Genomic DNA, 21,126 nt, shown 5'->3' with positions numbered 1-21,126 from the left:
CAGATGTTCACTTGCTGTCAGCAGATATCATTACTGCACAGAAGGATTTTCCAGCATGATGGAATGTCTGTGACACAAGGTTGCGGTTTGCCTTTCCAAGAAAGAAAAGGTAACACGCGTTATACCTTGTGCGCACTGGATCCACACATTGGCTCAATCTGGCACAAAATATTGACAGATCCTGTGCAGGTGAGTGCAAATGGATTTCTCACTTCCTGTTGACCACAAATACTCTACCTTTGGTCTGTGTGTCTAACAACAAATCTAAGAATCATCATAGGAACTCACCCCTTTTAGAAGATGGCTTTCCTTTTCCTGTGTCAGTCAATTCAGTTTCCTTCTCCCCCACAGCCAACATAGAAACACCAGTAGACTGTGCTTCTTTACTTGCTATGGACGCCACATCTGAGCTACAGGGCTGGGTGGCATCTTCAGTGGAATGTACTTCCAGGTTGCTTTGAGGGACATTAGCATCAGACACTGGAAGGTTTAGACTGTAGGCTTGGGTGGCATCATCCTCATTTACTTCTTTCTCCACGTTGCTCAGTTCGTTGGGCGGGCTTTCAGTTGCTGGCACTGCTGATACATCTAGTTCAAGGTTGCTCAGTTCTGTGGGTGGGATTTCAGTTGCTGGCACTGCTGATACATCTAGTTCAAGGTTGCTCAGTTCTGTGGGTGGGATTTCAGTTGCTGGCACTGCTGATACATCTAGTTCAAGGTTGCTCAGTTCTGTGGGTGGGCCTTCGGTTAATGACGCTGCAGATATACCCGTTTCAAGGTTGCTGGATTCTGTGAGTGGGCTCTCGTTTGCTAGCTCAAGTGTGCTTGGTCCTGTGGGCGTGCTTTCTGTTGATGGTACTGGTGATGCATCTCTCTCAGGTATGCTTAGTCCTGTGGGTAGTATCTCTGTTGCTGACACATCTACACCTGGTCCAAGGGCGATTGGGTCTTTGGGTGGGTTTTCTGTTGCTGGCTCTGCTGATTCAGCAAGCTTAGTGTCTACATGGACAGCTAGGGAGGATGGGTCATGGTGTTCTTTGCGGTGTTCCTGTATGTTCGGAACCTCTAGGATGAAGGACTGTGTGGCTTCCAGCTCCAGTGGTGGTAGGTCCTGTTCATCTTCTGTTAAATCCTCTGGCGTTGAATCCTCTTTCACATCGCTGGTCTCAAGTTGTTGCTGAAGGCCCTTCATCCAAACCGCAGCTGGAACATCTCGTTTCAGGTGTAACAAAGTCCCTGTATCAGCTGGAGGGTTAGCTGACAAACACTGAGAGACTGGTTCAGTGTCTTCTTGTATCATTTCTCCATGAGGTGGCTCCTGATCCTTCTGCCTTGATCCCTCTACACTACTGGTAGGTTGAGTGTCTTGCTGGTTATCCATGACTTGTTCTTCAAGTTGAGGAGTCTCCTTGAAGTCAGAACCCGGTGACTGGTCCACCCCAAAACAGAACAGCTGAGTCTCGGCTATGGCATTTTCATCAACCTCCTCCTCGGACTTGTCCACTAAAAAAGAAATATTGATAACAAAAATGTAATAGCCACATATCTAATAAAAAAAAGGTAAGTATAACTTCCTTAGAGTAAATGTGTAGCGATGAATAATGGGAAAGCACTACAGATTTCCCCTGTATAGTTTTGTTTATCACCCTTTTCGCATTTTCATTTAGAACCCCATTGCTGACAAAATATGAATTAACGCTAAACCCTCCCTTGCACCCTCTCTAACCCCTTTTGAAAAGTTTGTTTTTATTTTTAATCAGTAGAAACAAGATATAATCACCACCGTTTTCAGGTGCAGATGACCGCTATTTGAGCGACAGGCTTCCGACCGTCGCATACAGCGCGTCACGAGTTGCCGAAAGTAGCCGAACGTCGGTGCGCAGGCGCCTTATAGAGCCGACTCGCAGTCCGGCTTCTTTCGGCAACTCGTGACGCGTTGTATGCGACGGTCGGAAGCCTGTCAATCAAATAGGAACCCCCAGTCCCGCAGATCATACCCGGAAGCCGCAGAGAACATCTATCTCTAAAACGGTATGTACTGCATTGATTTAAAAAAAAACACCCGATTGTGCTTCCCACAATTAGCCTTAATCTAATGTTAAAAAAAAAAAAAATTCGGGTGAACCCCCGCTTTAACCATCAAATCAGTTCGATGGAAAGGTGGGGTGGGGGGACTTTAAAGTGTTCGTTCGCCTACAGAAAAAAAATGTAAAGGTGAAGTAACACTGTACACTCTGCTCACCCCCTCCTGGTCCCCACCTCCAGGGATGATGAGCTGTCAGTGCCCATGAAATTGGTCGAGTGGTCCAGGGATTTGAAACTCCCGCTCTTCTTCCTGCAGCGCTTTTGAGATGATTCAAAGCAATGCTCTGTGATGGCTTTAACCAATCAGCATTTCTCCGACCCATCCCAGAAGCGCTGAAAAGAAGATGGAGAGTCCAGCTTCAATTTATTTGTGTATTTAATTCTGCTTGTACATCTAACACTCCCCTCCCCCCCAGACCGACAATGCAGCTGACCAATTCTGCCCCCTGTGCTCCTTCATCCAGAATGGTATCTGAAGAATACTGAAGGCTTGTTACTGGCCATATCACCAGGAGAAAACAGAGAGGGGGGGGGGGGGGGGGGGCTAAAAAAGAAAATTAATACAGTCATCAAATCTGATTGGTAAACTGCAATATATGACATTTTAGGTTTAAGACTATTTTAATAATTGCCCTTCTGGCAGGGGGTGACTCAAATCTTTGCACATTTAAAGAGCTACAGGTGCTACTGTTAGTCAACACTTTTAGGTGTGTCAAATATCTGGCCCAACTCTGCATTCTGTAATTTCTCCCACCGGCTTCTATGAGACTTCTGAAACTTGTAGCGATGTAGTGGCCAGAATGTCATTCATGCAACAAAGCCTTATGCCTCCTAAAGATGGCACTCCTTCTCTGAGTCTCTTAGGAAGCAATGAATTAAAGCAGCCTGGTATTAAAGTGGAGGTTCACCCGGAAATGTTAATTTTTAACCTTAGATTGAGGCTCATTTTGTCAAGGGGAATCGGGTAGTTTTTTTCAAATCTAAGCAGTACTTACCGTTTTAGAGAGCGATCTTCTCCGCCGCTTCCGGGTATGGGCTGCGGGACTGGGCGTTCCTATTTGATTGACAGTCATCCGACAGGCTTCCGACGGTCGCATCTATCGCATCACGATTTTTCGAAAGTAGCCGAACGTCGCTGCGCAGGCGCCGTATAGAGCCGCACCGACGTTCGGCTACTCGTGACGCGATGTATGCGACCGTCGGAAGCCTGTCAGAAGACTGTCAATCAAATAGAAACGCCCAGTCCCGAAGACCATACCGGGAAGCGGCGGAGAAGATCGCTCTCTAAAACGGTAAGTACTGCTTCGTTTTTAAAAAAACTACCCGATTCCCCTAGACAAAATGAGCCTCAATCTAAGGTTAAAACATTTTTTCGGGTGAACTCCCGCTTTAAAGGTTAATTAACCACCTCCCACTCAGCCAATGCACAGATGCAGACGGGTGGGACAGGGGTCACTCTGTGAGGATGCACCTGTGCTCCCAATTTTGGCGCTAGTGTGTGGCCTTGGGGCCGTGAAGCAATGCAATCTGTAAGAATGGTGTACCCAGCTGCTGTGATTGACCCTGGTAGCATGCGATTGCGGTGACCAATAACAGAGATTACAAAAAAATAGGCAAACAATGGCTATCATTCATGACACCACTGCTTACTACTGTGATCTCTGTAATGAGTTAAAGCGATCACATGGAAAAGGGCTAATCACAGTGGTCCTGGACCATGTGTTAGCTGTGGCCAATCACAGGAATCATAATTGTAAACAATGGCATCATGAATGGATGCCAAACAGATGGAAATGATTGCTTATACAGTGATCATCACCATCACATATGTAACAGGTGGTCAGGAAATTAGATGCGTAATTTATGCTCCTTAAAAGCCCAAAAGGTGCTCCTTGGAATTTTAGACCCCTCTATTCTATATAGGCTGTGAAAGTCTAACACATGTGGTATCCCCATACTCAGGAGACATAGCAGAAAGTGTTTTGGGGTGGGGGCAGATGATTAGTGAACAGCTGAATGCCCCAGATGCTAATTAATTAAATAATTATTGAAAAACTTTTCCAGAATTCTGGAATTTGTAAGGACTTCAGAACTGTGGCTTAATTATGCCCTGCCCTCTTTAAAAGGAGAAGTTCACTTTTTGTAGCATGTTGAGTGCTCTATGTAGTTCATTGTTTCTTCCTGTCAGTGTGTAACTGCCAACTCGTACGAGGTATGGGCAGACAACTTATACAGACAGTCTGCAGGAGTTCTGCATTGCACCCGCAATCTGTTTTTTAGGCTCCTAGTAAAAAAAAAAAATGTACTTTTTTTTACCTGCAAAAAGATGTGCATTTATGATTTTATTTATTTATTTTTTACAAAAAGGTGAACTTATCCTTTAAACTCAACAAGCCTATCTTACTTCTAAGGCCCCGTACACACGGTCGGACAAAACCAATGAGAATGGACCGAGGTTCAGTTTCTTCGGTCCAAACCGACCGTGTGTATAGCCCATCGGTCTGTTTTCCTTTGGTCCAAAATTTTAAAACATGCTTCAAAACGGAACCGATGGACCGCTGCCCGATCGATCCAAACCGATGGTTAGTACAGAAAGCATCAGTTCAAAACCGGCGCATGCTCAGAATCAAGTCGACGCATGCTTGGAAGCATTGAACTTTGTTTTATTCAGCACGTCATGTGTTTGACGTCACCGCGTTCTGACCCGATCGGTTTTTGGAACGATGGTGTGGTGTACACACATCAGACCATCAGGCCACTTCAGCAGTGAACCGATGAAAACGGTCCGTCGGACCATTCTCATCGGTTTGGTCCAACCGTGTGTACAAGGCCTAAGCCTTCTACTTTGATTGGGACCCTAGTTCGTGGGGACTTCTTCCCTGACTTCCCCAACCCCTTTCCCTTTTTAACTTCTCTTGCTTCCCACCCCTCCTAACAAATGTTGATTACTTCACCTTCCTGAGGCAACCCATTATACCGTCTGTCCATAATCTTTGGTGTAGATTAGCAATGCTTGCCTATTGACTGCTTGCACTGATTCACTATTCTGATTTCTTCCATTAAGACTAGTAGTCAACTGATGTCATTGCCCCCGCGTGGGCCTAACACAGTTGTTATTATGTCTGCATTTGAAATTCTAAAATAAAAATCACTGAACACAGAAAAAATGAAAAAAATACCAATGTTCCCTAAAATAAAATTGTGAGAAATAAAAGGCAATATATAGAAGAGGTACTTACATGTTACAGCAGAGATCTGCAGAACTCCTACAGGATCTGAAGGACCTGTACAATAACAAGAGGGTTTACAGGACAGCAGTTCAAAGAAGGATTATTTAAGACATACCGGGTTTCCCTGAAAATAAGCCTGGGTCTTATATTAATTTTGGCAACAAAAGACCCAGTAGGGCTTATAACAAAAGCACCTGACACTGCTACCGTAGATCAAAGAGACACATACACAGCCACAGCACACCGCCGTATCAGAGTGGATTATAGGAGTACACACGCACCTCAAACTAGGGCTTATTTTCGGGGTAGGGCTTAAATTGCAGCCCTCCTGGAAAATAGCACTAGGTCTTACTTTCGGGGTAGGTCTTATTTTCGGGGAAACGCGGTAAATAGTCTTTCATATGGCTGATCACATGGACAGAACATTGCTGACCGAGAGGAGTTAAAATATTTTAAAATGCGAGAATAACATTCACAATTCACCACAATGATTCAAACCATATTTGGAGTTGCCATCATTCAACCATATTTGGAGTTGCCAACAAATATTCCAAACACAAGGCCTGCATGCCGAATCCAGCCAGCCATGCCAATTTATGTGTCTCTAGCACCTCTCCTTGTCTCCGCCCCCACCTTGACTCAGCAGTCGGCAGCAAAAAGAAGGACAAAACTCCTCCGCCAGATCCTGTACTTTTCCGTGTGGCTGCAGAGAGGCTCTTCTCTGATCCCCGCCCCCTTCAGTTGGCAGCAAAAAAAAAGGAATTTCTACAGATCCTGTTCAGCTGCAGCACCCTCTCTTCTCTGCCACCCCTAGACTCAGCAGTAGGCAGACGCCAGCAACTGGAGTCTGGTCCTCCTCCAAACCCTGCACTTTCTTCTTCCCAGTCCCAGTACAAGGTAAGGGGGGTGCACTGGGATGTAAGGGAGAGAGACTCTTGACATCTGATGGTGGGGGAGTTCTTGAGATCTGAAGTAAGGGGGCGGGGTGCTCTGTACATCTGCTTAGAATTATCATGAGAAGAATACAATTCTATGCCAGTCAAAATGAAGGGTCACACACTGATGGTACCATCCACAAGAAACACCATGGCAGAACCATGTTCTGTCTGAGCAGTCTCCAATAAAGTTTCTTGTGGATGATACCAGCGGTGTGTGACTCTCCTTTGGCTGCAAGATTCAGGTTCCGATTATCAATAAAAGAGGCTTACGTTTAAATGTATGTGGCTCTGCCCATGTGGAACTCAGGATGTATGCCTGCGTGGCTTCCTCTTCATCTGAAAGAGCAAAGCAAAACCAAGTCATCAAAGCTTTAAAACTGAATTATGGGCAAAACCAAAAAAAACAATACAAAACAGTAATTTCCTGTTATAGGGTGACAACGCTCTGTCTCCATTCACAATTTTACTTCTGTATTGTCACATGACATGAGCTTCTGATGGAGACTACAAGTACACATTTCACAGGCAATGTGCACTGTTGTCCCCATCAGGAAAGCAGCCCTTAGAAATACTATGTAAACATCATGGAGTAAACATGAAGTGGTTAAAAATATGCAAAATATGTACAGTATCTCACAAAATGAGTACACCCCTCACATTTTTGTAAATATTTTATTATCTTTTCATGTGACAACACTAAAGAAATGACACTTTGCTACAATGTAAAGTAGTGAGTGTACAGCTTGTATAACAGTGTAAATTTGCTGTCCCCTCAAAATAACTCAACAATGTTAAAACCGCTGGCAACAAAAAATTGAAAATGTCCAAATTGCGCCCAATTAGCCATTTTCCCTCCCTGGTGTCATGTGACTCGTTACTGTTACAAAGTCTCAGGTGTGAATGGGGAGCAGGTGTGTTAAATTTGGTGTTATCGCTCTCACTCTCTCATACTGGTCACTGGAAGTTCAACATGGCACCTCATGGCAAAGGACTCTCTGAGGATCTAAAAAAATAATTGTTTCTCTACATAAAGATGGCATAGGCCAGTGATGGCAAACCTTGGCACCCCAGATGTTTTGGAACTACATTTCCCATGATGCTCATGCACTTTGAAATGTAGTCCTCCCTTCGAGGACTGGGCCACAGGGCGGTATTCCAACATGATAACAACCCCAAACACACTTCCAAGATGACCACTGCCTTGCTAAAGAAGCTGAGGGTAAAGGTGATGGACTGGCCAAGCAAGTCTCCAGACCAAAACCCTATGGAGCATCTGTGGTGCATGCTCAAATGGAAGGGGAAGGAGCTCAAGACCTCCAACATCCACCAGCTCTGTGATTTCACCATGGAGGAGTGGAAGAGGACTCCAGTTATAACCGGTAAAGCTCTGGTGAACTTCATGCCCAAGAGGGTTAAGGCAGTGCTGGAAAATAATGGTGGCCACACCAAATATTGACACTTTGGGCCCAATTTAGCCATTTTGTACCAGGTTATCCTGTAAATGACACACTTTCTGCTGAGAATAGCTACACTCATTCCTACACTCTCTTTAAAAAGGGAGCCATTGTCACCCAGGCTTCTCTACTGATTTGTACTACAAACACAAGTTCCTCTCCATCCCAAAGAAATGGTGGATAAAGGATTTTTTGGATTACAGAAGATAGTCTGAAAAAATGTAAGATGGTTTGTGACTTCAGTCACAGAAAGTGAAAAGGACACTACGGTGGGACGGGAGACCGAGGCGCAGAGCAGCGGAGGGGGGATAACAATCGCAGCGGTTGTTATCATGAGAGAGCCCACCGATAGCTCTAAAAAATTGTATCGTCAATCAAATGACGTACAGGTACATACTTGTTGTTTACAAGTTAGAATCTTTTTTTTTTTGCTGGAAAATTATTTAGAACCCCCAAATATTATATATATTTTCTTTCGAACACCGTAGAGAATAAAATGGTGGTCGTTGCAATACTTTGTCCCACCGTATTTGCGCAGCGGTCTTACAAGTGCAATTTTTTTGGAAAAAAAAATACACTTATTAATAAAAAAAAAATAGGACGTGATCGTCTCCGCTGCTACCGGTGGGTCCGGTAAGCAGTGGAGACAACTGGAGCGTGGCGGGAGGGCACCTCTCCCGCCAGCGACAAAAGTGATCTTGCTGCGGAGACCACTTTTATCTTAAAGCGAAATTCACGCCGTTCCCGAAAATACCGGGGTTATTGCAGCTAGCTGCTGCCATAACAACGGCATTTAGCATCAAAACACAGATATACCGGTACGTTGTTTTGCATGAAGTAATTAAATTGGTTCTAAAGTTAAAAAGGTTTTTTTTTACCTTAATGCTATGCATTAAAAAAGTGATTCTAAAGCTTTATTTTATTTCTTCTCAAATAACAAACATGTCATATTTTATCTGCTCTGTGCAACAATTTTGCACAGAGCAGCTCCTAGAGTCCCCGGCCTGCTCCCCCTTCTCTCACAAGCTAGGGTGAGAGCAGCAGGAGACAGTCAAAGTCTGTGAGAAGGAAGCAACCAAACCCTGCTGTGTGTGTCTATGGACGCACACAGCCCAGCTTCGGAGCATGACTGCAATTTATCAAAAACTGTGCCATTACCTGGCAAGTCTTCCTCAGGTTCCTGTGGTTCTTCTAAGAAGCACTGTGTGGCCATTAACTCATAGTCAGCACCTGCAAGGCACAATTACACAAAACCAACATAAGTAATGAAGTTGTCTTAAAGGGGTTGTAAAGGTTTGTTTTATATTTTCCAAATGGGTTACTTTAAGCTAGTATATTGTTGGTTCACTTACCTTTTCTTTCAATTTCCCTTCTAATTGTTTTTTTTTCTTTGTTTGAATGTCTCACTTCCTGTTCCTCCTCAGTAAGGTGATCAGTAAGCTGTTCTAAATGACTTTCCACCGCTCGGGTGATGGTGGAAAGCTTACTGAGGAGAAACAGGAAGTGAGAAATAACAAAGAAAACAAAGAAAAACAACATTTAGAAGGGAAATCGAAGGAAAAGGCAAGTTAACCAACAATGCACAAGCTTAAAGGAACCAATTTAGAAAATAAAAAAAGACAAACCTTTACAACCCCCCCCCCCCCCCCCCCCCCCCCCCCCTTTAAAGCAACTTTGTCGCTTCTGGTAAAAAACAAAATAAAAACCATAATGCCCAGCCTGGCACACCCAAAATGTAAGGTGCAGAATATTTTTTTAGGTAGATGTAGCTGCAAAAGAAGATAAGACAGAAGATTGCAGGCAGAACAGGTAAGCATTAAAGTAATATTAAACCCTAAACCAAAAACATAATATACTGCAGCTTACCAGATTCTTCTCTTGCTTCCCACCCCTCCTAACAAATGTTGATTACTTCACCTTCCTGAGGCAACCCATTATACCGTCTGTCCATAATCTTTGGTGTAGATTAACAATGCTTGCCTCTTTAATGAATAGTATTTGTACGAAAACAAAAAAAAGGCGGCTGCTGCTCAAGTCTGCTGCTATTTGTGCGATGCCTGCGTACACACGACCGTTTTTAATGTCATGGAAAAAAATGAAGTTTTTTCCTCGATGTGATTCTTGTCAAGCCTGCCTTGCATATACACGATCGTGAAAAAAAAAAAATGTTTGAGCAAAGCGCGGTGACCTACAACACATACAACGGCACTATAAATGGGAAGTTCCATTCGAATGGCGCCACCCTTTGGGCTGATTATGCAAATTTCCCTTCTCATAAACTTGCTTCTGAGCATGATGCGGTTTTTTTCCGCGTCGTTAAAGCCTACACGCGACCATTTTTCACGACAAGAAAAACGGCGACGTGAAAAACAATCGAGAAAAAATAGAGCAGGTACTAAATTTTTAATGCCCATTTTTATGGTCGAGAAAAATGTTCTGGAACCTACACACGGTCGTTTTTAATGACTAATTAAAAAAATTGCATTTTTCTCGTCATGAAAAACGGTCGTGTGTACGTGGCATTAGAGAAGAGGTCTCTGTACAGCGGTCTAAAACAGCACCCTCACCTTTACACAAAGCTGCTGCTGGTGGGGACATGTCAGACCAATGCACACAGAGAAGCACATTTAGCCTCCTGCCGGTTGAGGGAATTTAAATCATTCTTAGCACTAACAGAAAATTAAACAAAAAGTTAGCAGTGATGCCGCGTACACACGACCGTTTTTCATGTCCTAGAAAAAACAACGTTTTTCTCTACGCGATTCTTGTCAAACCTGCCTTGCAGACACACGATCGTGAAAAAAAAAATGCTGGAGCAAAGCGCAGTGACGTACAACACACGACGGCACTATAAAGGGGAAGTTCCATTCAGATGGCGCCACCCTTTGGGCTGCTTTTGCTGATTTCGTGTTAGTAAAAGTTTGGTGAGAGACGATTCGCACTTTTCAGTCTATATGCTTTCCAGTCTGTTACAGCGTGACGAATGTGCTATCTCCATTACAAACGCTAGTTTTACCAGAACAAGTGCTCCCGTCTCATAACTTGCTTCTAAGCATGCATGCTTTTTTCCCGTCATTAAAGCCCACACACCATCATTTTTTACGTTGTGAAAAACGCCAACGTGAAAAATGATGCGAAAAATTAAAGCATGTTCTACATTTTTATTGCCCATTTTTCATGTCGAGAAAAATGCTCTGGAGCCCACACACGATTATTTTTTAAAAAATTGCATTTTTCACGTCATGAAAAAAGGGATTTTTAATACAGCTTACCTGTAAAATCCTTTTCTTGGAGTACATCACGGGACACAGGGCGGCATATTCATTACTATGTGGGTTATTTGGAGTACCTTCAGGTGATGGACACTGGCAATCTCAAACAGGAAGTGCCCCTCCCTATATAACCCCCTCCCATAGGAGGAGTACCTCAGTTTTGTAGCAAGCAGTATGCCTCCCAAAATGGTCCCCATAAGAGGGGTGGGAGCTCTGTGTCCCGTGATGTACTCCAAGAAAAGGATTTTACAGGTAAGCTGTATTAAAAATCCCTTTTTCTTTATCGTACATCACGGGACACAGAGCGGCATATTCATTACTATGTGGGATGTCCCAAAGCAATGCTTTTAATGAGGGGAGGGAGACATCTTCCCAAGACAAAGGATTTAAATTAGAGGTATACTCAAATAATAATAATAAATCCAACTTAGTCGAGAAAAATTAAACTTAAATTTTAACTCAAGGGTGCCCCCGATTCTGAGGGTCTTAAATTGCAGCCTGCAGCACTGCCTACCCAAAGGCTGTATCAGTATTCCTTCTTACGTCCACCTGGTAAAATTTAGTAAACGTGTGGACTGAAGACCAGGTTGCCGCTTTGCATACTTGAGCCATAGAGATCTGATGGTGTGCTGCCCAGGAGGCGCCCATGGCCCTGGTAGAATGGGCCTTTACTGACAAATGAGGAGGCAACCTCTTCAAGCCGTAGGCCTGAGTAATTAACTGTTTAATCCATCTCGAGATGGTGGATTTTGCAGCTGCCTGCCCTTTCTTGGGCCCATCCGGTAGAATGAACACCACATCTGTTTTCCGAATCTTCTCTGTAGCTTTAAGATAGGCCTTCATGGCCCTGACAATATCCAAGGTATGCAGCAACCCTTCCTTTCTGGAAGTAGGCTTCGGAAAGAAGGATGGTAGTACCAAATCCTGGTTCAGGTGAAAACTGGATATAACCTTTGGTAGAAAGGAAGGATGAGGACGGAGAACCACCCTGTCCTTATGCAGAATAAGATATGGCTCCTTACAAGATAAGGCTGCCAATTCTGACACTCTTCTGGCGGAAACTATTGCAACCAGAAATACCAACTTCCTTGTCAGTAAAACCAAAGGAATCTCAGCCAACGGCTCAAAAGGTTGTTTCTGCAGAGTTGACAGAACAATATTTAAATCCCACGGACAAAGTGGTGACTTAACCGGAGGATTAATACGTAAGACCCCCTGTATGAAGGTCTTAACCAGCGAGTGGGTGGCCAACGGCCTCTGAAACCACACTGACAAAGCTGAAATCTGTCCTTTGATTGTGCTTAATGCCAGGCCTTTATCCACTCCTAGCTGGAGAAAACTTAACACTCGATCAATGGTATACTTGCGGGAAAGCCATTTCTTGGACTCACACCAGCCTACGTAGGCCTTCCAGACCCTGTAATAAATCACCCTGGAGACCGGCTTTCTAGCCCTGATCAGGGTAGAGATTACCTGCCTAGACAGCCCTCTACCCCTGAGAATCAGGGATTCAGCCGCCAGGCCGTCAAATTTAGACGCCGTAATGCAGGGTGGAGGATCGGGCCTTGCGAGAGTAGGTCTGGCCGTAGAGAAAGCGTCCAAGGGTCTCCCACTGCCATCTTTAGGATTAGTGAGTACCATGCCCTCCTGGGCCATGCTGGAGCTACCAGGATGACTGGTTTGTGCTCCACCCTGATCCTGCGTAACAGGCGGGGTAGCAACTGTAGCGGGGGAAAGGCATATAGGAGTTTGAACTGATGCCAAGGGCAAACCAACGCATCGGCTCCGCAGGCCATAGGGTCCCGAGTCCGGGACATGAACCTGTCTAGCTTCTTGTTGAATCTCGATGCCATGACATCCACGTCCGGCATCCCCCATCTCTGGCAGATTACCTGAAACATTTGCGGATGCAGAGACCATTCCCCTGGCGACAGAGTCTGACGACTCAAGAAGTCCGCCTGCAGGTTGTCCACCCCGGGAATGAATATTGCCGATATGCAGGGCACATGAGCTTCTGCCCACAGGAAAATTAAGCTCACCTCTCTCTGAGCTGCCTGACTCTTGGTCCCCCCTTGGTGGTTTATATATGCCACAGCTGTGGCATTGTCCGATTGTATCCTCACCGGGAACCCCTGCAATTTGGCTGTCCAAGCCTCGAGGGCTAGCCGAGCAGCTCTGAGCTCCAAGATATTGATGGGCAACTGCCTCTCCGCCTGTGCCCAAGTACCTTGGCGAGTGCAACCATCCAAGATCGCTCCCCAGCCCCTCAGGCTGGCATCTGTGGTCACTATCTTCCAGGCCACGGGGCTGAAAGATTTTCCCTTCAGTAGATTCTGAGGATTTAACCACCAGCACAGACTTTGCCGAACTCTTGATGAGAGTGGCAAAGGAAATTCCAAGGCCTGTGGCCTCTTGCTCCATGCTGACAGAATGGCTGCCTGTAGGATGCGAGTGTGGCTTTGAGCGTAAGGTACCGCCTCGAACGTGGCCACTAGCTTGCCTAGTAGTCGCATACATAGGCGAATAGTTGGTTCTCTTTTGCTTAGAACCAGATGTATCAAGTCTTTGATGGCCTCGACCTTTACCAGAGGCAGGAACACTCTTTGCTGCTCTGTGTCTAATGTCATGCCGAGGTATTCCAACCGTCTTGTGGGTTGGAATGCTGATTTTTCTCGGTTTAGGATCCAACCGAACCTTTCGAGGTACTGGACCGTGAGGGCCACTGCTCGTTCCAGGCAAGGAGACGAGCGATCTATGACTAGGAGGTCGTCCAGGTAGGCTAGGACCGTGACCCCTTCGATCCTTAGACTGGCTACGATCGGAGCTAGGATCTTCGTGAATACCCGGGGGGCCGTAGCCAGCCCGAAAGGGAGCGCCACAAATTGGAAATGACGCTGGGCCACCGTGAAGCGGAGAAATCTTTGATGTGGCTGAAAAATTGGCACATGAAGGTAAGCATCCTTTATGTCTATGGACGCCAGAAAGTCGTCCTTCTGGAGTGCGGCGGCTGCAGACCGAACAGATTCCATCCGGAAAGAACGAACCCTTAGGTAAACGTTTAAACCCTTTAGGTCCAAAATTGGCCTGACATCGCCGTTGGGCTTTGGAACAGTAAACAGATTGGAGTAGAACCCTAGCCCTTGCTCTTGGGCTGGTACCTCTACTATCACGCCCTGGCAAAGCAGATGATCCAACGCCGCCAGTAAAGAGGCCTTTTTTGTTGGATCGTTCGGTACCCTTGACTCCTGATAATGAGGTGGAGGAAACTCTAGAAACTCTAATCTGTAGCCTGTGGCCACGGAAGACCGGACCCATCTGTCGGGGATATCGGCTTCCCAAACCTCCGCAAAAAGACGAAGCCTTCCCCCCACCTTTGTGGGTGGGGGCGCCCCTTCATAAGGCAGATTTAGGGGCTGGCTTTGCTGGCTTACGATACCACTGCTTCTTGCCCCCAGAGGCCTGTCCCTGCGACTTATTGCTAAAGTTTGATCTCGCAGGAGGCCGTCGATACTGCCTGGAATTGGAGGGCCCCGGAATAGGGGAGAGCTGCCTTTTGAACGCAGGTCCCCGAAACTTCTTTTTGACTGGTAGAAGGGTACTTTTGCCACTCGATATAGTCTGAATATATTTATCTAGATCCTCTCCGAAGAGTCGACCTCCATGGTAGGGAAAACCTGCCAGAAGTTTTTTGCATGGGGGCTCAGCCGCCCAGTTCTTTAACCATAAGAGCCTTCTCATGTGTACTAAAAATAGTGACAAACGAGACGCCTGCTGAATGGAGTCCTATATAGCATCCACCGCAAAGCACAGGGCTCTAGGAATATCTGATAATTCTTCTGCCTGCTGGGCAGGAATGTCTTTAAGCATCTGTTTTGTCTGGTCTGTTAACGCCTGACAAACCCCAATAGCAGCCACTGCTGGCTGTATCACTGCACCTGCCGTAGCAAAGGATGCCTTTAAAAGTGTCTCAAAACGCTTATCCACCGGTTCTTTAAACATCTGTATGTTTTCCACCGGGCAAGTTAAAGATTTATTTACACAAGAGATGGCGGCATCCACAGCTGGGAGAGCCCACTTCTTGGAAAAATTTTCTTCCATAGGGTAGATGATGGAAAATCTTTTAGGTGGTAAAAAGATTCTATCTGGTCGTATCCAATCCTGAAAGATCAGTTCCTCTAAAAGAGGATGGACCGGAAAAACAGCGTTGCTCAAAGGCGCTTTCAATGAACCTAAGGATGATACCGCCGAAGCCTGAGGCTCTGGTAAGGGCAACTTAAATGCCAGGCGGACCATGTCTGTCAATGACTGAATCCACAAACTTTCTGCCTGGGAGGCCGAGACTGGCTCCTCATAAGTAGACTCCTCATTCCCTGAACCCTCATGGTCCTGGTCTGAATGATTTTCCTGAGCTTCTAATTCTCCAAGGGAGAGAACCTCAGCATCTGGGGGTACACCCCCAGGTGACGGAGACCTAGTCCGCTTCTTGCCCGACATGGAATTGACTATCATAGTTGCCAATCTCTTCTCTAGTCCCCCTAAGGAAAGGGCTAGCATTTCCTCTGTGACAAACACAGGGTTGGGTGGATCTGATCTAGCCTCAGCACCAGACGCCCCTAATGGCTTAACCAAGGCACCCACTACTGGAATAATTTGTGGGGAGAGTACAGGCATATCCCGACTCGAACCTTCAGAATCTGAGGGGGAACCCTTTTGTCCTCTGGCACCTCTTGCCATTTCCCCTGATCCTGATGCTTTGGAAGCCATGGTACAATACCGAGGTACCCCTACTTACAACAACCAACTGATGTAGGTAGGAGAAAAAACTATGCGGTTTTAAGGGGACAGTAGTGAACAACTAATGCCCAAAAAACCCAATGGGGAGACCAGTATGTGTTCCCCCTTTTTCTTGTCTTTTTTTTTATTTTTTTTTCAATTATGCATATATTTTTTTTGGGATTTTTGGATCCTGAGTCCCTTTTCCCCCTTTTCTATGGAATCACATTGTCTCCCCACAAGAGAAATTGCAAGAATCCACCTGCTGTAAGGAATTGTTTAGGCTAGATTGAAAAGCTAGTTCTGTTTGTCAGAACTGCAATACTCCCTTGCGCCACCGGGTGCCACTGTGCATCAGGCTTGCACTGCTGCAGCTCTGTGTCCTCCTCTCCTGAGCTCAGAAACAAACTGAGCTAATACAGCATAGAGGAAGGGCCGCCCCTTCCTCTTATGAGATCCAACGTCCCGCCCCCCCCTCTGAAAAACGGCGCGAATTTCGTCTTTTTTTTTTTTTTTATATATCGCTGTGCACGCGCCCGCGCGCGTGCCCGTGTCACGGGGGGGGCCATGGTGGAGGCAGCATGCTGCAGGGACGCTGGAGAAATGGACAGGACACAGAGGAAACATCCGCACGGCACCCGGCCAGGTAAGAACTTCCAGGTAGGCCCAGACACCTCCCTAGTTCAGGGTAAAGAGTAGGCACACACTAATACCCCACCTAGCGCCCAGCCAGATAGAACCTGCAACACATAGACCAGGGAGATCACATATATGGGGAGTAACAACACAGACCATCCTGTCTTACACAGACATAGTGGCCCCAGACTGCCAATGCAGGAGCATACTCAGGCAAACTCCCCCAAAAGATCCCCCTGGAGAGCCTGCTGACGAACCAAGTCCCGCAGGCCCCCCCTTCTTACCTGCTCCATGCCGCAGGACCTTGCACAGCAAGTGGTCCAATCTTCCCCCATCTCCGTGGGTGGCGTCTAGACCTTCAGGCCCTGGGGTCCTTTGAAGGAACCCACTGTCCTGGACCCATATAGCATCCTGGCAAACAGGGACTTTAGGCACCCCAAAAGGTTCTAAGTCCTGGGCCCAGGATCCAGCTCTCTGAAAGAGAAGCATTATGGGCAAAACCCCCTAGTTAGGGGCCCGGGTACTGTCCACTTTGGCTCTGAGGCACCTTGGACAGATCCGGTTAGCCTGCCTTGATCCCAAGGATGTGGAGGCAAAGCTATTCCATGACCAACACCTAAGACACTGGCGAAAAAAACTGAGGTACTCCTCCTATGGGAGGGGGTTATATAGGGAGGGGCACTTCCTGTTTGAGATTGCCAGTGTCCATCACCTGAAGGTACTCCATATAACCCACATAGTAATGAATATGCCGCTCTGTGTCCCGTGATGTACGATAAAGAAAACGGTCGTGTGTACGTGGCATGAGACAATTAACACTTGCTCTCTGAATCCAGACGGATGTTATAGTGTCATGGAGAAAATATATTTTTCCTTAGAAAGGGATATTGCTTTTGCTTATTTATTTTTTTGAAACCAAAGTTAAATTAGGTCAGTTTTGATACAAAATGTATTCAGCAGTGTTGTTCTAGCATGCTTGCAAACACTTACCTTGAGAGTCAGCTTTTGGAGCCTCCACTTCATTGCTTTTCACAGACCCAGTACTAGTATCTGCTTTAGGAACTTCACCCATCACACCAACTGATGATCCTGCAACCTCGACTAAGTTTTTATCACCTCCTTCTGAAACGCCATCGCTGTGGAGTTCTCCCTCAGCCGTTTCAGCCGTTTGGGGTTTATTTATTATCATACTTGCATCATCCTCATCCAAATCTGTGTCGCTATCCATGTGTAAAGCATCTGCTTCATTTGCTGCCTCTGCTTCATTTTGTTCTGCATCAGTTTTTACAGATCCTCCTGCTTTCTTCGGTCCTGTGGATGTCCCATCATCCTCATCAGTGTCACTATCTATGTGTAAAGCATCCGCTTCATTTGCTACCTCTGTTTTATTTTTCTCTGCATCGGTTTTTACAGATCCTCCTGCTTGTTTTGGTTCTGTGGATGTCCCATCATCGTCATCAGTGTCACTATCGAAGTGCAGGTCTGCTGCGTCTTTGTTTATCACACTTACTGCTTTCTTTTCATTTTTTACCATCTCAAACTGTAGTTCATCTATGTGACTTTCTGTTGTTCTGCTTTGCACAGCAGCACTGGAGGGTCCCGGTCCTTGGTCCTCTTCATCCACATCTGTATCACTGTCCAGGGGGAGACCATCTCTTGCAGTTTTAACACTTTTGCTAAAGTCTTGTTTCTCTTTGGTGACCACTGTACTGGAGACATCAACATCTTCCACATCTGTATCACTGTCTACATGGAAACCCTCCTGAGCAGCTATATTCAAGGTCTGCTTTCCTTTGGTGACATCTGTACTAGAGACATTGACGTCTTCCTCCACATCTGTGTCACTGTCCATGTGGATTTCATCTTTAGTCTCTTTTAACAGAACAACTGCAACAGAATCCAAGTCACCTTTCCTCACTTTTGTGCTGGAGACATCACCATTGTCCTCTTCATCTGTGTCACTGTCCAGATGGAATTTCTCTTTTTTCTCTTCCACCTTTCCATCAGATCTGGTTATATCTGCATCTTCAACATCCGTATCGCTGTCAATATCAAAGCCGGTAGATACATTTGTCCCTGAAACGGAATGTACTTTATGGACTTCACCAGAGTTCCCATCTCCAGTCTCTGACATCTCCTTATCGTCCTCTACATCTGTATCACTGTCAATGTTAATTTCACCCACCCCTCCATGCTCTACAGCTGAGATTTTCTCTTTATCCTCATCAACACTGGTGTCCCTATCCATGTGAACACCAGCATCAGAGGTTCCATCAACGCTACTTTGCTCTGGTGCTTTATCAGATTTGATTTCAGGGTCATCCTTTTTCTTTACATCAGTTCCAGAAGTCGTAGGAACATCTTCATCAGAGTCTGTGTCACTGTCTAAGCAAAGGTCGGCTGCTACTTTTAGTTTTTCTTCTGTAGATTTGAGGTTGTCCTCTTCCTGGGTGCTTTCAATAGCAGTAGTTGCTGCAATATCCCTTCTTGAAGTTTCATCGTCATTGTCCTTTAAACGGTGACTGCTAGTTGAGGACACTTCAAGATTTTCAATACTTGCTGCATTATTCTTCAAGTTTTTGTCTTCGTGACTATTGCTGCGGTTAATAGCTTTGGTTCCTCCATCTTTTAACCCACAGTCTAGGGTATCTTTTTGTACAACCGTCCCACCTAGACAAGGTGATCGGTCACCTGCTCCATCCTTACTTGTCTCCTTTCTCTCTTCTAAAAGCTCACCGTCAGAGACCACATCTCTCCCCACTGAGCTTAATTCTTTTTCTTCATCTGTCTGTTCTCCGACTGGCTTCTCATCTTTGTTTGTTTGTAACAACCTACTGCTTTCCTCCTTTGCTGGTTCTTTCACAGCTGCTGGGGTGAATTTGTCCAATGAAGAGGTTATAAAGGAGCTTTCTTTTGTGGGAGTCCCGCGGTTGTCGATGTCACTGTCACAATGCAGGTGAAGAGATGTGAAGCGCGTCCCGGAAGAGGACGTATCATTCTCCTCATCACTGGGAAAAGGCAACAGTAGAATTAACATTCCTTTAATAGAATCATGACAGCAATATTATGGGATCTATAAGACAAAGACCAGAGAAATCGCAAAAAGCACATAACCAACACATCCTAAAGATTACAGCTTGTGCTTTAACCACTTCAATACTGGGCTTTTACCCTTTTCCTGCCCAGGCCAGCTTTCAGTACAGTCACATGCTAAATGACAATTGTGCGGTCATGCAACACTGTACCCAAATTAAATTTGTATCTTTCTTCGAGACAGTCAGTGCCGGTTCACACTACAGCGACATGAAAGTTGGCACGACTTTGTGAGGCAACTTCGAGTCGCCTCCAGGACAGGCAACTTTGCCAGTGGCCAATCAAACAATAATCAGCTCTGTGGGAGGGATGGGGTTTGCCTGAGAAAACTATTTTCTCTTCCTGACACTGATCCAACTTTGGAGGCGACTTCCATTGAAATCAATGGCCCAGATTCAAGAAGCACTTGTGCCCGCGCAACCATAGTTGCGCGGCGCAAGTGCTTACTTGCTCTGGTGTAACGAGTGCTCCTGATTCAGGAACCTCGTTACACCGAATGCAGCCTAGGATGTGACAAACATAAGCCTCCTTATGCCTTCACATCCCAGGCTGCATTCTTGCATTGGCCGCTAGGGGGCGCGGCCTTTGTGATCGGCGTGTAGTATGCAAATTGCATACTACCACCGATTCACAAAAGTTGCGCGGGCCCTGCGTACGCAAGGTACGGAGTTTCCGTACGGCGCCTTTAGCATAAGGTTGCTCCTGCTAATAGCAGGCGCAGCCAATGCTAAAGTATAGCTGCGCCTCCCGCTCGCGACGTTCAAATTTCACGTCGTTTACGTAAGTGAACCGTGAATGGCGCTGGACGCCATTCACGTTCACTTACAAGCAAATGACGTCCTTGCGACGTCATTTGCCGCAATGCACGTCGGGAAAGTTTCCCGACGGAGCATGCGCTGTTCGCTCGGCGCGGGAGCGCGCCTAATTTAAATGATTCCGGCCCCCGGCGGGATCATTTACATTAGGCAGCCTTGCGCCCGGCTGCTTAGCATATTGCCCGCGCAATTTATGGAGCAACTGCTCCGTGAATCGCGGGCAAAGCGCAATATTTGCGTGGGCGCAGAGAAAAAAATTTGCTCTTTGCCCACGCAAATATTGCGCGATTCTACTTGAATCTGGGCCAATGGGTACAAGTCGCCTAGAAGTCACCTTGAAGTAGTACAGGAAGCTTTTCTGAAGTCAGAGCAACTTCAGTAGTGTACATTAAGACGGCTCTCATTCACTTTAATTTCTCATGTCGTGCGACTTGGGGCGACACAAGTTGGATCCCAAGTCACGGTAGTGTGAACGGGCACTTAGAGCTTTCATTTGGTGGTATTTAATCAACACTAGGTTTTTTTTTTTTTTGCTAAACAAAAAATTTCGAAAATTTTGGAACAAAAAAATGTTTTTCTTAGTTTCAGTTATAAAATTTGGCAAATACGTATGTTTTCTTCTTCATTGATGAGGCAGCACTAATGGGCACTGATAGGTGGCATTGATGGGGCTGCACTGATTAGGAGTGTAAACTGTGTGCCGACAGCCGGTTATCGTGTTTTCATTCCTCACACAGAGACAGCGTGTGAGGAAAGCCCTGTCATTACCGGGAAGTCTGTTTACATGTGACAATAAACGAGAAAGAGCAGAACTAGTGATCTATATGCAA

At 45.8% G+C, this 21,126-nt stretch overlaps 1 protein-coding gene across 3 annotated transcripts in view; it reads right to left on the bottom strand.

The window, feature by feature from the left end:
• Window positions 1–21,126, bottom strand: part of MDC1 (mediator of DNA damage checkpoint 1) — a 70,487-nt gene that overhangs the window by 30,984 nt on the left and 18,377 nt on the right. For 2 of the 3 annotated variants that reach the window (XM_040323472.1, XM_040323474.1), the window contains exons 5-9: window positions 17,379–19,396; window positions 8,866–8,937; window positions 6,524–6,589; window positions 5,325–5,369; window positions 289–1,503 (exon numbers count right to left, since the gene is read on the bottom strand). In XM_040323472.1, the coding sequence (XP_040179406.1) occupies window positions 289–1,503; window positions 5,325–5,369; window positions 6,524–6,589; window positions 8,866–8,937; window positions 17,379–19,396 (3,416 nt within the window). The remainder of the gene's footprint in view (window positions 1–288; window positions 1,504–5,324; window positions 5,370–6,523; window positions 6,590–8,865; window positions 8,938–17,378; window positions 19,397–21,126) is intronic. The other variant, XM_040323473.1, reaches the window with a different exon arrangement.

This window comes from Rana temporaria, chromosome 9 (assembly GCF_905171775.1).
Source record: "Rana temporaria chromosome 9, aRanTem1.1, whole genome shotgun sequence".
NCBI classification, from domain to species: Eukaryota; Metazoa; Chordata; class Amphibia; order Anura; family Ranidae; genus Rana; species Rana temporaria.
Note: the sequence above shows the minus strand (reverse complement) of the source record. Positions and strands in the feature narration are given on the sequence as shown.